The sequence below is a fragment of the Anomaloglossus baeobatrachus genome, chromosome 4 (genome assembly GCF_048569485.1).
Source record: "Anomaloglossus baeobatrachus isolate aAnoBae1 chromosome 4, aAnoBae1.hap1, whole genome shotgun sequence".
Lineage (NCBI taxonomy): Eukaryota > Metazoa > Chordata > Amphibia > Anura > Aromobatidae > Anomaloglossus > Anomaloglossus baeobatrachus.
In genome coordinates, this window is record NC_134356.1 from 58,220,398 (window position 1) to 58,240,501 (window position 20,104).

A 20,104-nucleotide genomic window follows, 5' to 3' on the forward strand; every position below is an offset into this window, starting at 1 on the left:
CTAAAAACTGCTTTGGAAAAAACAAACAAATACAAGCGTATCATATGTAGAAAACAACGACCTTGGAAAGGAAGGGAAGAACCCATGGTTTTTTTTGCCTTCCTCTGTCTCAACATGTTAGGTTAGGTCATGGGTTGAACTTGATGGACTTAAGTCTACCTTCAACCTTAGACACTATGAAACCCTAGTGACTAGGAAAAGGAATATAGAAAAAACAATCTAGGAGGAAAAATGTTGACGCAAAATGCTGCAACCATCTCTGTATGTATTCTTTATACCAATGTGAGAAGATCATATTCACTAAATGTATCACCTTGACCTACCACCAGTTTTCATTATCAAGGACTCTGTTGACACTTCACCAATCTCATATTCTCACATACTGTATGTGTATGAAACTTCTTATGAGACGTCTTATTTTGACTGGATTACCCCTTCAAGTGCAAATTAGTAGAATGTTACTACCAGGGTTGTAGCTACCAGGGTGCAGTCGTTGAAGTTGGTACTTTGGTGCAAAAGGGAGTCAAAGATTTCTCAGTATCATTATTGCTAGCATGGAGGCCCTAATTTTGCATTGGGGCACAGATACATCTGGTTCCACCTCTGGTCACTACACTTTGAACAACATAGATAATTGAAATTATTTTGATTGATCTAATAGTAATTTGGCCTAAGATTTCATAAATGGTTCCTTCTGTGAACCCCGTCAGTCATTACCTGTACTTTTTTAGTGTTCTAACCACAAATGTCAATTCTGTAACAATCAAACTACATACTATATATACTATAAATCAAAATTTTGATCTATAATAACCTATTTAAAAATGGACAGTTTTTGCTCTGATTTTATTCCCACTACTCCCCTGAGTATTCTGTTTTTTTTATTTTTAAAAATCCATCATTCAGTTCCAGAGATATAGGCCTTTTTATATAGTGCTACTTTGTATGGTCTTTGCCAAGGAAGCGGCACTCACAGGCTCCTCAGGGGTGTGTCCTGATGATGCTCAGCAGTGTCAACCTGTGAGCCACACCCCCTTGAAAAGATCCATAAAATTGGCAATAAATAAAAAGACCCATATCTCTGGAACCGTATGGCGGATTTAAAGAAAACAAAATCCCAAATAGTCAGCAGAGCAGCGGGAATAAAGTAAGAGCAAAACCTGGTCACTTTTGATGTGGTGACAGATTTCCTTTAAACTATAACTTTTTCTTTACAGCTATGATATTATGCAGAAATGCTGGGATGAAAAGTTTGAGAAAAGGCCAACTTTTTCCAACTTAGCGACTCTGACTGGAAACCTTTTAGTCGATGGCTACAAACAGGTATATTGTACATTTCAACTCTAAAGGCTGCTTTACACGCGTCGATTTCATGTGCGATCGCACCCACCCCCATTGTTTGTGCGGCACGGGCAATTTGTTGCCCGTGTCGCACAAAGTAGTGACCCCCTGTCACACGTACTTACCTTCCAAACGACCTCGCTGTGGGAGGCGAACATCCACTTCCTGAAGGGGGAGGGACGTTCGGCATCACAGCGACGTCACACAGCCGCCGGCCAATAGACGAGGAGGGGCGGAGATGATCGGGACATAAACATCCCGCCCACCTCCTTCCTTCTGCATTGCCGGCGGCCGCAGGTAAGCTGCAGTTGATCGTTCCCGGGGTGTCACACGGAGCGATGTGTGCTGCCTCGGGAACAATGAACAACCGGCGCGCAGAAGGACGTTCGATATTAAGAAAATGAGCGACGTGTCAACGAACACCGATATGGTGAGTATTTTTGCTCGTTCACACTCGCTCGTAGCAGTCACATGCTACGATATGTCAAACGATGCAGGATTTGCGTCACTTACGACGTGACCCCGACGACATATCGTAAGATATATCGTAGCATGTAAAGCCCGCTTTAGAATCCCTGTATGACCTTTGCTCACACTGAACGCATAACTTTTATCAAGGGTATAAAGGGATAAAATTGGTAAAGCATACCAAAAGTATGAATATAAATGAGATACAAAATTTTATTTATTTTTTTTGTTTACTTTATAGCGATACAAACAAGTGAATGAAGAATTTTTAAGAAGTGATCACCCCGCTGTGGTTCGTGTAAGGCCCCGAGCAACTAAAATAAATAATCCTGTGTATGAAGGAGAAAATATTTCTAATATTCTATACTCGGCTGTGCAAGCAAACGACAGCGATTACATTATCCCTCTACCCGACCCCAAGCCCGAAGACTCTGATAATGCGATGAATGAGAACACAGAGAGTCGACCAAGGTAAAGTAGACTTTTAGAAATAAATTGTAAATCAGTATGAAAAAACACAGCGCTGCGTAACCTTATCTCATCTTTATCGGTATGGTCTAGAATGTAAGGTGTGGGCTGTAAATGGGAGTTGCGAGATTTTTTCAAGGATTTTTCTGGTTGAAAGATCATTTGAACCGTTTTTAAAAGACAGGTTTTGGGCATGGTTTTGTAAGAATATGCGGTTTTAGGCGCTATGTTAATGAGGTTTTAACTCCTTTTTGATGGTTTTTTAAAGGAAACCTGTCACTTGGCTCAAGTTGTCCAAACTGCAGGCATCATGAATGGCACTTTGGCTTCAAGAATGAAACCATGTAAACTTTTCTCTGAAAGGCTCCAGGGTTTCAGAGGAAATATACTTTAGTTGCCCCTTCGCATGTGTGTGTTTTCGTTACCCATTATAACCGAGGGTGATCTTCACATATCTGTTTTTTTCCGGCAGTACGGATAACAAGTGCCAATACAAGTTTATGGTTCCATGAAAACCCCATACGGCACACGGATGGCATCAGTGTATCATCTGTCTGCTGTACGCATTCAACATTGCAAAGTACAGTGGAACCTTGGTTTACGAATAACTTGGTGTGTGAGTATTTCGCTATACGAGCAAAGCTTGCTTTAAATTTGTAAGTCAGTTTACGAGCAAGCTTCGCTGTTCGAGCAAAATACTCACCGCACACACTTCCGGTTCCGTACATTCACCACGCTCTGACATAGTCTTACAGTCTGCACAAACACACGCACGCGCGCACACACACACACACACACACACACACACACAGACATATTATGTTCACCTTATCTTCCGTTCCATCGCCGGCCTCCTGGTTCTTCTAGTCCACAGGTACAGGATGTGTATCTGGTAACCATCGCGACGATGGAGGAACTTCCTCTGTCAGCCGCTTCTCAAAGGCAGCGCACTGACCAATCAGAGGCAAGCGGCTCATGTCTTTGACGTCAGCGTGCTGACAGCGGAAGCTCCGGCATCGGTCGAGATGGTTACCCGATACACATCCTGTACCTGCAGACTACAAGAACTAGGAGGCTGGTGATGAAACGGAAAGTAAGGTGAGCATAATATGTGTGTGTGTGTGTGTGTGTGTGTGTGTGTCTGTGTGGAATGGCACAATAGGGGACCAGGATGGGACATTAAACAAGTTGTGGAACGAATTGTATGAGCTTGCATTATTTCCTATGAGAAATTTTGCTTTGCTAGACGAGTAACTTGGTTTACAAGTACACTCCCAGAACGGATTGTTCTCATTAACCAAGGTTCCACTCTACTGGAAAAACATTGATGACACACTGACGGAAAATACTGATGATACCGGTACCGCTTTGTCACATACTTGTTTTATACGGACATGTGAAGGGGGTCTAATAGGTCTGTTCGGAGACGAGACTAGTCCAAGCGCCACCTGGAGCAATCATATGGCTCTTATTCATATTGGTCGTGGTTTGGGCAGTATGAATCAGGTGACAAGTTCCCTTTAAGGTTTTTGATGTAGATTTTGAAATCTCTATTTTTGAAAACCAGCCAAGGTAAAGCTGACAGCTGAGGGTTGCAAACCACAGTTGTCTGCTTTACCTGCCTGGTTATCAAATATAGGCCCATGCCATTTTTTATTTTTTTTATTGTTCACAGCAGCGTACAGGCAACTTCCGCATGCAATAAAGCTTGTTGACTGGCTGCACTTTAGCCTTTCAACAAACTTTATTTGCATACGAACAGGACCCAAACTCCAAATTCGGATACAGACTTTTTTTTTATTTATATATATTTATTTGTTTATTGTTTTTTTTTTAAATAAAAGTCCGTCTTTGAGTTCGAGACTCAGACACCCGTCGTCCGGTACGAAGCCCAAACTTTAGCGTTCAAGTTGACTCATCCCTAATTACTAGCTAACCTTAATTAGGTCTCCATCAGTAACAGTTCTCATCTATTAGGTCTCCATCAGTTTCAGTTGTCACTATTATTAAATCCCTCGTTCTCTAATGATGAGATGCTGCTCATTTGTCCCAGTCTACACAGCAAAGCTTACAATTAAACTATAAAAAACTGTAAATATCAATCTATTGTACAAAGTTATATTATTATAAAAGCATTTCATTATATTACTTTCTCTTGAAACATTCCCTTTTAACCATGCAATATTCAATAATATAACATAAAAGCACATAAAGCCATTTTTGCCAATCCTTACTTCTGCATTAACAATACTAAGGATACTTTATTTTTGTAACACCGTTTGGCCAGGGCTTTCTTTATCCTATTAGTCATGTTTTAAACTCTGTTGCATTCTTGTATGTTTTCAAATACTTTTTCTTAATCATCCCTATTGTGCATCCCATTGTACAGTGCCACAGAAAAGGATGGTGCCATATAGTCAAACATTAAAGGGTTTGTCCAGCTAGAAAAAAGGTTGTTTTAATGTGTTTACCATGAAAATGACTAAAGGCTGCTTTACACGCAGCGACATCGCTAGCGAAAGCACCCGCCCCCGTCGTTCGTGCGTCACGGGCAATTCGCTGACCGTGGCGAACAATATCGCCGGTACGCGTCACACATACTTACCTTCCTAATGATGTCGCTATGGATGCAGAACAACCTCTTTTTTAAGGGGGCGGTTCATTCGGCGTCACAGCGACGTCACTCAGCGGGTGACCAATAGAAGTGGAGGGGCGGAGAGCAGCCGCATGAACGTCACTCCCACCTCATTGACAGAGGACGCAGGTACGTTGTTGTTTGTCGTTCCCAGGGTGTCACACGTAGCGATGTGTGCTGCCTCAAGAATGATGAACAACCTGCCTCCTGAACGAGCAACGATATTTTGAAATTGAACGACGTGTCAAAAATCAACGATTTGGTGAGCATTTCAGATCGTTAGCGGTCGCTCGGAGGTGTCACACACAACGACGTCGCTAACAAGGCCGGATGTGCATCACAAATTCCTTGACCCCAGAGATATCTCGTTAGCGATGTCGCTGCGTTTAACGGGGCCTCAATACTTTTATAAGGAATGTCATTCTCATGATGATATATCATCATCATTCCTAGGTCTCGGCAGATCCACTTGCTACTTTGTTTTGGCTTCTTGTCCCTCAGTGGTGTCACTGATAGGCTCAATTTTAATAACTAAGCCAGCCCAAATTGGAGCAAGTAGCCAACTTTCTTGTTATTTGGGTTTAATTTAAACACTATAATACATCTTTGTTTTTAAAAAAAAACAAAAACCTGTTTTAATGGGGTAATTTTGATCTGTTTACTTCTGCATCACGTTTACAGATACCTGCCCAGGTTATGTGAGAAAGTGGCAGCTACCATGAACTTGTCCTATTTACTAAAATACGGCAGATGCGCAATAACCATCGCTCACAAAGGCAGCGAGGCAGATATCTGATGATGTGACAATACCAGGTAAAGAAGAGAAGAGTATGGTGGGCCTTGGTTGGTGTCACTGTCAAAGGTTAATACAGGTGGTAAGTATAAAAAATTGCCAATTTATTGCAACGTGTTTCGCAGTAAAGCCTCCTCCTTCTCAGGCATCAGATGCCTGAAGGAGTAGGTTCTACTACGAAATTTATATATATGCATATATATATACATATGGCGTTGCCATAAATTGGAAGTTTTTTATACTTACCACCTGGATTAACCTTTGTCAGCGGCAGTGCCAAAGCTGAACCACACTCTTCTCTCCTTTACTTGATATGTCCTCTCTCCATTTCGTTTGAGTCCAGCAGCCACTATTGGATTATCTATCCCTTTTCATTTAGTTGTGCCATGCACAACTTAGTCAGATGACCTACCAACCCTCGAAGTCCCCCTCACTTGTTATCCATGATGTTACACAGGGAGCGCCTCCTGTTTTTATCTCTCTAGATGTTGTGATGCGGAAGTGAGCCAACCTCTTAAATAATGATAAATAAAATTCTAAAAATGTAATAGGCCAGGTGTTTTGGAAATTGAGGTCTAATGTAAGTTATGTTTTTAATACTCAGCTCTACACTACAAGAAGGCAACACATCTTCTACAATTTCCTGTGACAGTCCTCTGGAGCAGCCCAATCAAGAGCTGGAGAGTGAACTCCAGAGCGATATCCAACAAGCTGAACAAGTGTACGATATTGAGGAAAGTTTGCTGTAGAACATATCAACAGCAAGGACCAAGTTATGGACCATGGAACAATAAATGGAATAGATATTCCAACTCTATGCAATAATATCAGACTTCAATGTGTTTGTGAAGACCAAAAATATCATCCAGCTCTAAGATCTACTCAAGCCTTGATATTTCCTATGCAAGCTTCCTAGAAATATTGGAGACACATCCTTGGAGCCATGACAAACCAATAATCAAAAACTGGTATTATCAAAGATTTTAAGAGCTAAGTGCAATATATTAAAGATGAACTGCAAATTCGAGCAGACACATCTGGAGAAGACCACAAGAAGAATGTGTCAGATGTCCAAACTCATTGGAGTCAGCCATATGTTGGGTGAACCCAAAAACTGGTCAATGTGCGCCAATATTACCAGGGTTACATTGGTCCATTTAGCTTTTTTTTAAGCCCACCTAAGGTTGCACTAGTGTCTCCATAGTAGCAAGAGAGTTGCACATTTGTAGCATTGTGACTGCGTATATTTAGGTCGCTCAGAAGACCTTGGTCTTCATGAATTTCTTGGTCCCTGGATCTGAAATTGAGTCTATCGTTAAAGCAGAGTGACACCTATCAATCATAAATATAGCTATGTCAAAAAGTGGACCGACCATCTGAGCTTTTGACCCATGGCCGGTAGGGAACACAGCCTTGAAGGCTGAAGTTTAGGTATAACATCCGTAACATTTTAACCTGCCTTGGTTGGTTACAAACCCATGACTTTTATTGCCCCAGGGCCAGTTTCCTCTCAGTCCATCCTTGGCTACATCTACATGTATCAATGAAGTTTATTTTTTTTTTCTTCGCACTATATTTACAATCCAATTTAGGGAATATAATGGTATGGTGACGGCTGGACCGTCCACCCAAAAAAAAAAGTATGAATGGGAGGTGATAACTAAGGGACAAGGCAAGCCTTTCGTCTGTCTGTGACTGACTTTTGGGGCTATGCTGTTGCTATCCCTAGATTTGTTTTACTTATATGTTTAATGTGTTTGCATAGTAACTTTTACTACATTTGCTTATATTTTATACTATACTTATACTGAAAAATATATTGAGGTCATAAAAATATGTAAGAAATATCTATATTGTATCTATATTGTAACGGTAAATGCAATTTACACTGCCAGTTATATCTATCCCGGTTCCACCTAACCAAACACTTATAGATTCTGGACGGTACAAACCATATATCATATGGATAGAAAAGGGAAATGTTCAATATGCTATAGAATTATGACATGTGTAGCCCTAGTCTGTATAGTGGGCCCTAAAACCTGTCTTACATAGGACTGAAAGGTTTGCAGAGCCTATCGCTTTGGCTATGTTCACAAGCAGCTTTTTTTGCAGTTTTGTATGCAAATTAAAGGGAACCGGTCACCAGATTTGGCGACTATAAGCTGCAGCCACCACCAGTGAGCTCTTATATACAGCATTCCAGAATACTCTATATAAGAGCCAGGCCACTCTGTATACCATAAAAAAAAACAGTTTTATAATACTCACCTGGGGGTGGTCCAGTCTGATGGATATCGCTGCTCTCCGATCCGGCGCCTCCTCTCTGCGGCGATCACCATCCTTCTTCTGAGGCCCATGTGCATGATGCATCCTACGTCATCCACACAGGCGGCATTGCGGCCCTGCGCAGGCGCACTTTGATTTATCATGCTGAGGGCAGATCAAAGTACTGTGATGCACAGGCGCAAGGAAAGGTAAAAGACCGGCCCCGCATGCGCACTACAATACTTTGATCTGCCCTGAGAAGGCAGATCAAAGTGCACCTGCACAGGATCGCAATGCCGACCGGCATGGAAGACGTAGACTCATCATTCACGCTGGGTGGGATAGAAGGAGGACCGCGATCACAGCAGAGAGGACGTGTCGGACCGGAGACCAGCGACGCCTATCAGACTGAACCGCCCCCTAGATGAGTATTACAAAAGTGTTTTTATGTTATACAGCGCAGCATGGGCTTTTATATACAGTATTCTAGAATGCTGTATATAAGAGCTCAATGGTGGTGGCTGCAGCTTATAGGGGCCAAAAAATGGTGCAAAACATACGTTAAAAAAACACTGCAAAAACACAAAACAGCCTTTTTACTGCCAAGAGAGCAAGAAAAACTCAGCAAGAATGCTGCGTGTGAACACTGGTGAAATATATGGTACAATATATAAGGTTTCCACATCAAGTTGGCAAAATGCTCAAAGGTCTAGAATAATAAATGGGGCTGTTACTCTCCCCTGGTCTAGTGGTGCCTCTCTGCTTGTGCTCCGGTGTTTGTTGATTGGCTGCAGCCATGTCTCCAGCTCTGAAGCCAATCACAAAGCCCAGTAGCCACCAAGCCACTGAGCACAGTGACTGGCTGCAGCCAATCATCAAAGAAAGAAGCCGCAGCCTAAAGGCAGCCATGGAGCAGTGGAGGATAGCTGTTTTATACCCCTAACCTTATGGTACAAAAAAACTATAAAAAGGGACAAAAACAATTAAATAAAATGTCTCTCATGAATTTAGAGTTTTATATATACATTATACATTTTTATACATTAAAACAATGTTGTAAAAGAATATGAATCATGTTTTTTCTGGTAAAGATCTGTATGTTCCTTCAGTGAGTCACAATTTCTGCATACCCTGACTGACTTCCTTTAAAAATTCAATGAAAACTGTGGAAAATAACCTGACGGCTCTCAGAATAGTTTCAAGTTACGTTGTATATCAAGAAATACAATCAAAAGATTATATATGTATTTTTGCACGCAGAAGGAAATCACAGTTAAGTATTTTACCATATGTGCACATTGTTGACCTTCTAATGGCAAGTTGTTGCCCTGAATTTTAATTTCTTTTATTCATTTTTTGTTTCTTTGTTTTGTTTTGTTTTTAAATTGCAAACAAAAAATTGAGGATATAGGTAATCTGCACACAGTAGTCCCACAGGCATAACTTAAAGGGAATCCATAACCACCATAATGCATTTTAAATGGCCTATACAATGTTGTAGGGGACTTAGCCCCGATAGCAACCAGACTAGAACTGTACCTTTTACTTATACAGGGCCGGAGAAAATAACTTTTAATTCATATGCAAATTAGGAGGCTGTGGTGCACCCTTGGTGTGGCCAAGGGTTTGGTGCACCATTACACCTCCTCATTTGCCTTTTTGAGCCTTTTCCCCTCTTCTGATTGAGAGTTCTTGCTTCCCAGAGCGAGCACTGTCTGAATGTTGACAGCATGTATGCGCATGTGCACTTACTGTACCCGGCCGCATGCGCATACAGTAGCTGGGCATGTTCTCTTCTTTGTCTCCTATCGTCTGACACTTCTCGCTGCACTTCCAAGTTTATTAGTGTAGCGAGAAAGAAGATCAAAAGCTGGTTAATGGCCTCAATATGCAAATGAGGAGGTATAAGGATGCATCAAACTCTTGGCAACACCAAGTGTGCACCCAAGACCCCTCATTTCCATATCAATTCTCAGTCCTTGTACCACTAACTGTGCTAGTAAGGTTTTTATAGGGGCCAAGCTCTCTATAACACTATATAGCCAATTCAAAATGTATTTTGGGGGTGACAGACTCTCTTTAAAGTTTCTGGAACATAATGCTAAATTTTAAGGAAAGCATCACCTACCAGGTGCTATTTATAATACTGGTGTATTTCTATGTAGCCAGGGGGCTTTTGGATCCCTGAGGTACCAAGGCACAAGTTCAGCTGCTACCTCTGGAACTGCTGCCAGTAACTACTGAGCCATGTGTAGGAGCATGTATGAAGGTACAGAGAGTCCCCGCAGCTTGATGCTAGATAGCCATTAGCTCTGATAGTGCATCATATTACACCATATTAGACGTTATTCAACAATATTGTAGGAAAAAAATCCGATCAAATATGCCATAATTCTTATGAAATTAAAAAAAAGCTCCAAATATAATGGAAGGCATAAGATAGTACTGTAATCACAACAGAAGTTCAGGAGTGCCGTATCAGAGCTCTATACAACTGGGAGATTGCCTGGCACCATAAGAGACCTTGATGCATGAGCTTGAAGACATCACAACCTATATTTTTCTACCGTGTTTCCCTGAAAATAAGATATGCCCTAAAAATAAGCCATAGCAGGATTTTTTCGGCTTTTTGGAGTATGCGTAAAATATAAGCCCTACTCAAAAAATAAGCCCTAGTTGCAGTTCATCATACTAATAATATCCTGAAATAGGGCTTGGGCAACCCTTTCAGGATTTGTAACTTTTTTATTGCTGTACTTTGCCCTGTTATATTGCAATAAGCCCAAGAAAATGAAAGTCATGCACTGACTAGCTAAACGTATGTTTACACAAAATGAATATTCACCTCTTCCCCCGCCCACCCCTCTGTGTTGGCATCGAGTGCAGTGAGGCTGACTGTCTCTCCCCGTGAGTAATACGGCAGTCTGACTGCACCCAATCACTGACGCCGACACAGAGTGCTGGGTGGGGGAAGGTGTGAATATTCATTTTGTATTAACGGAGGCGTAATAAAACAGTCTGACTACACCAAATCACTGATGCCGGCACAGAAGGGTGGGCAGAGGAAGGGGTGAATATTTATATTGTATTAACAGAGGACTAAAGGCCGTTTTACATGCTGCAATATCGTGACCGATATCGCTAGCGTGCGTACCCGCCCCCATCGTTTGTGCGTCATTGGCAAATCGCTGCCCATGGCACACAAAATCGCGCGGACCCGTCACACATACTTCCCTGCCTAGCGACGTCGCTGTGACCGGCGAACCACCTCCTTTCTAAGGGGCCGGTTCGTTCGGCGTCATAGCGACGTCACTAAACGGGCACCCAATAGAAGCGGAGGGGCGGAGATGAGCGGGACGTAACATCCCGCCCACCTCCTTCCTTCCTCATTGCCGGCGGCCGCAGGTAAGGTGAGGTTCCTCGTTCCTGCGGTGTCACATATAGCGATGTGTGCTGCCGCAGGAGCGACGAACTACATCGTAGCTGCAGCAGCAACGATAATCGAGATTAGGGGGACATGTCACCGATTAGCGATATTGAACGTTTTTGCAATGATTCAAAATCGCTCATAGGTGTCACATGCAACGACATCGCTAACGTGGCCGGATGTGCGTCACAAATTCCGTGAGGCCAACGACATCGCTTTAGCGATGTCGTAGCGTGTAAAGCGGCCTTAATACGGCAGTCTGACTGCACCCAATCACTGATGAGACACAGAGGGGTGGGTGGGGTAAGGGGTGAATATTCATTTTGCCTTAACATAAGTTTAACTAGCTGGTGCACAACTCTAATAATGCTCCGGGACTGTAATAATGCTCCGGGAAAGTAACACCATGTCGCAATGTACAGCAATAAAAAAATAAATAAGATCTCCCTGAAAATAAGCCCTTGGGCAAATTTCGACACCAAAAATAATATAAGACCCTGTCTTATTTTTGGGGAAACACGGTGACTTTTCTAGATTTCTGCAGGCAGCTCCTCAACTTTTTCTTTACATTACTTTTGATATTTTTTATAGACTCACGATATCTTTTATTGTTTATGGTACTATGGCAAAATTAAAATGTATCTATTTTTGTTATTGTGACCTGTATATGTTTAACTAAATATTTTACATTTTTTTTATATATATTATGTCGTTTTTTTTCTATAGCATTTTGTAAAACGATATAATTTAATCTATTGGCAAGAAAGCACGGTAAATATGCAAAAAATAATACAAACTTATAGTTCACATTATATCCGATCTTTGCGCAAACAGCAAGATTAGAGTAGAAAAAGGAAGAACACATGTGGCAATATTTTTTACTTTAGCCGAGAGTGACGATTGCTCAATTCGTCGTACAAGCAAAAATATTGTGCAATAAACCACAATGTCTGGGGATTGGGGACTATTCTTATACTAGGCTTTCTTTATACGTACATTTTACGTATATTATTATAGTTCTTTTTATCAGCTTATTGAAATTCTGACATTTATAATCTATATTAGAATTTAATTTAATATTTTTTTTTATTTTAATAGAATATTACATCTTTTTGCTGTTTTGATTCACCACTGTGCGGATCAATAAAATCTAATTATAAAAATCTATTTTCATTTAAAAAAAAAGATTACTTTGATATTAAATCTTTATCACTGACAGTAATTAGACGAAAATCAGATGAAATGAGAAAAAAAAATTACAGCACAAGTATTGGTTTTTGTTATGGGTTAAATAATCTACCGTAATTAGATTTTTACAAATTTTCCAATATTCTACTTTTGATTTATTGTATATGGGATACATTGAATAATAATTGTTCCCTCAATATAAATAAATAAGTGATATTGAGCAGGATTTAATAAAATTTAGGTCAATGTCGTTTTCTTTTATGAAAATATTTTAAAATGGTTACTAAAAACTATAACAAAAGGTTAGAAAAATACAGTGGAAATTAAAAGGGAAGCTGTCAGTAGGATCAACCCTCCTAAGCCGTCGATACGCACATGCAGGTCATAGGAAGCTGAATAAAATTATACCTCGATATCTGCAGTCCGGTGTTTTATTCCAGAGAAATCCATGCTTTTTCTTAATATGAACTCTTAAGATCTCTGGGCCGGACATAGAACTCCCTGAGAATCTGTCTCTAGAGTTTATTGTAAATCAAAGGAAGCGTTACCAGTGTGAGACATGTAGATCAGGATAACAGACTGTTGGTCATTACATGTCTCACACTGATAACATCTCACTTCATTTACAATAAGCTTTGGAGGCAGATTCTCAGAGAGATCAGTGTCCAGCCCATAGATCTTAACAGCTCATTTACATATTAAGAAAAAAGTAGACTTCTATGGAATAAGACATCAAATCGTAGATATCGAGGTATAATTTTATTCAACTTTCTAAGACCTGCTTGCTCATAGAGATGGCTTAGAAGGGTTGATCCTACTGACAGATTCCTTTTCATTAACATATATATAGCTCTGGCAAAAATTAAGAAACCACTTCCAAATTTTCAGTTTTTCTGACTTTTCTCTATACATGTATATTTTTTTAATAAAATGTAAATTATTCTTTTATTCTATAAACTACTGACAACATGTCTGAGACCTGGAGAGGCGTACTAGCCACAATGTCTTGCACCCACTGTGAAATTTGGTGGAGGATTGGTGATGATCTGGAGATGCTTTAACAAGGCTGGAATTGGCCATTTTTGCGAAGGACATATGAATCAAGCCACATACAAAGTTATCCTGAAAAACAGTTGCTTCCTTCTCCTCAGGCAATGTTCCTCAACTATGAGGATTGTTTTTTCCAGCAAGACAATGCACCATGCCACACAGCTAGGTCAATCAATGTGTGGATGAAGGACCACCACATCAAAACCCTGTCATGGCCAGCCCAATCTCCAGACCTGAACCCCATTGAAAACCTCAGGAATGTAATCAAGAGAAAGATCACAAGCCATCAAACAAAGAAGAACTGCTTACATTTTTGCACCAGGAGTGGCATAAGGCATAACCCAAAATCAGTGTGAAAGACTGGTGGAAAGCAGCCAAGACGCATGAAAGCTGTGATTAAAAAATCATGGTTATCCCACAAAACATTGATTTCTGATCTTCCTGAGTTAATACATTAGTATTGTTGTTTCTAAATGATTATGAACTTGTTTTATTTGCATTATTTGAGATCTGAAAGCGATGCATTGTTTTGTTATTTTGACTACTTTTCATTTTCAGAAAATAAATACAAAATGTAATGCTTGGAAATTCGGACACATGTTGTCAGTAGTTTATAGAATAAGAAAATGGGAATGGTTGATGATATCAACTTCCTGTTTGTAGCTCATTAGTATATGGGAGGTGGGAAACTTTTCAAGATTGGTGGTGACCATGGTGGCCATTTTGAAGTTGGCCATTTTGGATCCAACTTTATTTTTTCCAATGGGAAGAGGGTCATGTAACACATCAAACCTATTGAGAATTTCACAAGAAAAACAATGGTGTGCTTAGTTTTAATGTAACTTTTGTTCATTCACTAGTTATTTACAATTTTATGACCACTTATAAAATGTGTTCAAAGTGCTGCCCATTGTGTTGGATTGTCAATGCAACCGTCTTCTCCCACTCTTGACACACTGATAGCAACACCGCAGAAGAAATGCTAGCACAGGCTTCCAGTATCCGTTGTTTCAGATGCTGCACATCTTGTATCTTCACAGCATAGACAATTGCCTTCAGATGACCCCAAAGATAAAAGTCTAAGGGGGTCAGATCGGGAGACCTTGGTGGCCATTCAACTGGCCCACGATGACCAATCCCCTTTCCAGGACACTGTTCATGTAGGAATGCTCGGACCTGACACCCATAATGTGATGCCTTACTTGTACTTATTCTAATAATTGATTGGGTGGTTTTTTTGTCAGCTGAATAGTTCAAAAATATTAACCCAAAATTCCCATGCCATGATTATATTGTTCTCTATTAATAACCTTTGTATATTTGTATATGAGCTTCATGTAACGCCACATGTAAAAAAATTATTATTTTTGCCCTGAATTTTTCACTGTCTACATTGTACATTGTTTTATGTCTGCACCGAGATGCTTGTCACATGTAAAGAAAATATTCTGCCCAGCAAAGTTTTATAATAAAGACCATAATGTATTAGTAAAGTGAAATGCGTTTTAATTCTAGAAAGCAACATGAATAGTGATGGGTGAATTCGAATTGTAAAGTTTGGGATCCGTGCACGAACCGTGAACACAGGCTTCTAATGGAAATAAAAGGAAGCACAATGGAGATTAAAGCAAGACAATTACACTTACCGAGTTTCCACGCAGCTGTCACAATGCTTCCAGGTCTACTCATTAAAGGTTATGAATATTCACTGCTTCCCCCGCCCATCCTCTGTGATTGGTTGCAGTATGTCCAATAGAATAATAGGAGTGATATTACAAGCACTGTCGGTATGACGTTACTGTATTGGATAAATGCTACGCGTTTCAAGGACTCTGCATCCTTTTCCTCAGGCATATTAAAACACTGAATTCTGTTCACATTATATAGGGTTACAAACACCTGCTGCACATGTGGATCACATTGATTAACCCATTAGCACTTCAGATTCTAAATGTTCCTCAAGGAACTGCATATATGCAAAAATTCCCTAAAAGTGCATAGAGGGAAAACGTTTTTTTCGCTGTAAATGGGAATATATAGAAATCCACCCTACTCAATATTTCTCAAAGATACATACATACAAAAACACATATAAAAAACACGTCAGCAGTTACTGAAAAAATAGAAAAAAAAATAGAAATATATATGAAGAATTTGGTATTCTCAATGCATTCATTTAGACCAGGGTCTCAAACACAAAGCTCACGGGTCACATGTGGCCCCTCAGGCTACTTTTTGCGGGCCGCAGGCACATGCCCCCCCTTGACAATCACGGCCATCACCATCAGCACTTTATTTCAGATGAATGTTTTACTGGCGCTATGCAAAGTAAAACTGTCTGGCCAGTGGCTGCCATTGAAATAGTTGTGCAATCAGAGGCAGGCAGCTGATACATATGATGTCACCTGCTTGCCTCTGATTGGCCAGTGGCTGCCACTGGAACAGTTGTTCAGAAAGAGCTTGACTCTGTGCAGCGCTGTCAAATTGTTTATCTGAATTTTAGATGAAGCGCTGACATTGGCTGCTATCATCAAGGGGGGGGGGGACACGTGCCTGCGGGCCGCAAGAAGCAGAGAAGAGGACGCTGAGGGAATTGAAGATGAGTGAGAAGAATGTTTTGGTGTGTGTGTGTGTGTATGCTACAAGAAAAGGACCGGGAAATGGGACATTAATACAGGGTGGACACAAAGTTGGGCACATTACTACAGGATGGGGACAAGAATGGGCACGATACTACATCATGGGGACAAGGATGGGGCACATTACTACAGGATGGGCACAAGGATGGGGCACATTACTATAAGAAGGAGAACAGGATGGGGGAAATTACTAAAAGATGTTGGCTAAAATTGCTACCATGTATGGTGCTAATTGTAATACTATATTACTTTCAAGAAAGGGATAAATAGTAAACAAGAAAAATAAAGCATGCAATTTTTTTTACCATCAAAAATGTTTTTTTAAATATGTAAACAAAAAAAGTGCACATTTGTTACAGTAAAGGAGCAAAAGGTGTTCAAAAACAGTGATCCGAAAGTGTAGAGAAAAAAAAATATGGTACCAATAAAAATGTCACTTTTCCCTGAAAAGAATGTGGCCCCCCAAATTATTTTTTTTTCTATGTGAAGCCCATACACCCAGCCGAGTTTAAGACCCCTGATTTAGAACATCTGGATACAATGTGGACAATTATATATCCAATAGGACTCACTATTATTAAGCCTCTGGAATCTATTTGGGATGACCATTGGTATGTGCTCTAAAATTTTTAATTGTTGACATTCAGGATTCTTTTGGTGTATTAATGATAAAATGTTTTGATAAACTATGATTCCTAATACCATGTACAATATTGTATCTGTGTTTGTTCCTTCTCACATGTATTTCAGTAACAGTTCAACCCACGTACTGTAACCTGCAGTCACATTGTAGGAGATACACACAGAAGAAATGTTATAGTTGATAAAAGGTTTCATATTAAATGACTCATTTGTAACATTAGAGGTAGAGGTTTTACTCCCATGTACCATCATCCTACAACACTTACATTCAGAACTTCCCCATTGATATGTTCCCACTAACTCACGGGGGTGTAGTCCCAATATGTCCCAGTAGTCCTTTAGTAGTCTTTATTCACTATCCTTTATTATCTTTGTTAGGAGCAAGAACAAAATTTTAGATTTTTATTTCTCCTATAAATAATTTTGGGGCAATCTGGGACTACCTGGGACAAATTAGGGTCAACTTTTAAAATAAACCAAAACTTATTTTTGTTTTAGAGCCTTTAAAATCTTATGAGTCATATTAAATATGGTAATAAGACTAAATTAATAATAATTTGATTTATCAGAATTTTTTAATTATTTTTTTCTATATCAGATGTGATTTCGGTCTCCCTTGTAATTTTTGAAATACAGTCCAATTGTTTCAGCTATTTTGTCTTCTGGCGGGCATCATTAATAAGGTCTTTTGGATATTCTTTATCACGGAACCTCCTTCTTAAAATTAGGTACTCATGCTCAAAATCTAAATCAAATGAACAGTTTTTTGTAATTCTCCAGTACTGGCCATATGGAATATTTTTAAGTCATTTTGATAGATGGACAATATTGAGGTTGAGATAGCTATTCACATCCACCTGCTTGAATCTCGTGGACTTGGATATGCCTCCTTTCTCCTTTTTGAAATAGTAAAATCAAGAAAATCTTTTTTGGATTTTGAAGCCAAGAATGTGAACTGTAGCCCCCAAGAATTGTTGTTTAGAAAGTCTACAAATTTTTGCATCATCTAGGGTGCCGCACAAGATAAAGGAAAGATCATCAATAAAACGTCTGAAAAACAGCCTGCGGTCCACCTGACTGAAAGGATGTGCAATGCGTGCGGACTCTAACCGGCCCATGATTAGATTGGCATAGCTTGGAGCAAATCCTGTACCCGTTGCACATCCTTTGACCTGACAGTAGACTGCGTCCTCAAAAATAAAATATCATGTGAAAGTATGTACTAAATCCTAGACAGTATGAAATTTGTCTGATCTGAGGGGATAATTGTATCCCTAGTGAGGAAGTACTGGACTAATTCTAAACCCAATTTATGGTCAATATTTGAATACAAAGAGCTGACATCTAATGTAAAAAAGAGTAAATCCTGTTGGGGAGGAAAAACTATTTAGTTCACTAATAAGATGGGAGTAGTCTCGAATGTAAGAAGGAAAACCTTCATAAGTTTCCATGGCTTTTAGTACCTCTCATTCTTCATGTGTTCAATTTTAGGTATTAGCAGACCCTTGGAAGTTCGGGTCAACAGGTGCAGCCGGGCTTTAGATAAAGTTCGGTTTGGGGCCCAGACTTGACCTGAACATCAATGGAAGTCACTAATTAGGCAGTTCCAGTCTCCGCCCACATGCAGTCAGCCATAAACAGATCATGTTCGAGGGTGGGTAGGGTTTATATATATTGTAAGAAGGCAACCGGCTACATTATAAATGGGCAGTATGTACCACAAAAGTGGTGTAAACTAGGAAGTTTATTCTGGCACTTGTAGGGCTACGTTTTGCTAAAATGTTCATAGGGCCCAGGTTCACCGGTGCTTGGAGAGATGGGTGGGCCTGACCACCTACATACCCCACCCATGGGTGTGTCACATGTTGTTTAATGGAGTCAGTGTGTTTGACACATGGAGGAGAGACTGCAGCCAGTCTGGAAGGTGATGGGCTGTAAGAAGGAGCCTCTATTAGAGATGTATACACTGGCCAGAGCCAGTGTGCGTAGGTTGCCATATCTCCAGTGTGAGCTTGCTCGCAAACAAGACAGACCAGAAACCTGAGGATGAATCCTGACTGGGGTCAGTGTGAATGAAGGTTGAGGATTCTACTGAGGAGAAGTGGTATACAAACCTGTGTGGTTGTTCCGACTTTTCGGACTGTCATCCGTGTAAGATGTACTACAAGTGCAGTTTATGAGGTACAGTATTTGTAATAAACTGCTGAACCTTAAATTTAAGTGCATTACTGTGTGCTACCTTGGAAACCAGCAAGCGAGTAAGTGCCCCATTGAACAGTGTGTGAAATGTGTTCAATGTCACAATATATTTTTTTTTTGTTTGGCGTACACTATATCTGACCACAGTGTTGTTATCCCCAGAGCGAGCTGTTCAAACACTGCAAGTGGCTCATACTGGGCTGACACCAAGCGTACCCAAGCACAGCCATGCTCTCGTGAGTGGTGTTCATACCTAATGCACCTGAACTCTGAATCCGAACCCTTTTTTTTCTGCAAAGTCTGTGTTTGGTAGGAACACCAAACCTCAGGTTCGCTCACCTCTATTCAATACCTTTTCCCTGTGTCATTTCTCATTATTACACATCACTAAATTTATGGACATCTGTGGTTTGATTTCTTTGCCTGTGTGGATTGGATGGGTTGTTACTGACATCTGGTAAGAAATTCCTGTCAGTAGCACATTTAGAAATATCTTTACTTAAAAAATTGGTAACGTGTTCAATACTTATTTCATCCGCTGTATATCATTAGTACATGATATCAATGTCCATTTGGAAATTTGCTGTGCCAGTGCCACTTGACGTTTTTTGTCTAACTGTATTGGTTGACATTGACTATTATTGGCTAACATTGACGTCTTTGGAGAAAAGCTAGCTGGGATGAAAAGAAGAAAAGTGGCACTTTTCAATTTGTGGGGAGGAATCAGTCAGGGTCCATCCAACATGGACATGTAATGGCATATATTATGAGATAATGGGTCATAAAACCATAACATGACACAGGACCACAGCCATATTAATCAGTAAGAAGTGATACGTGCCCTTTGGACATGTCAGAAAGAAGAAAAAGTGCAATGTTTGCTCTCTATGTTGATGTGCACTTTGCTCGCTTCTTCCTCCTTCTTCATGGTTTCTAGAAGTTGCCTTCAGAATTCAGAGACACAATTTCCACATCTGTGGTGAGCA

General features: G+C 40.2%; 1 protein-coding gene across 1 annotated transcript in view; it reads left to right on the plus strand.

Moving 5' to 3' along the window:
- The window catches only part of PDGFRB (platelet derived growth factor receptor beta), a 228,772-nt gene extending 215,795 nt beyond the window's left edge, over nucleotides 1–12,977 (plus strand). Inside the window, exons 21-23 of the mRNA XM_075344366.1 lie at nucleotides 1,218–1,323; nucleotides 2,051–2,280; nucleotides 6,310–12,977. Coding sequence (XP_075200481.1) covers nucleotides 1,218–1,323; nucleotides 2,051–2,280; nucleotides 6,310–6,454 — 481 coding nt within the window. The 3' untranslated portion in view covers nucleotides 6,455–12,977. The remainder of the gene's footprint in view (nucleotides 1–1,217; nucleotides 1,324–2,050; nucleotides 2,281–6,309) is intronic.
- The last annotated feature ends 7,127 nt before the right edge of the window (nucleotides 12,978–20,104 follow it).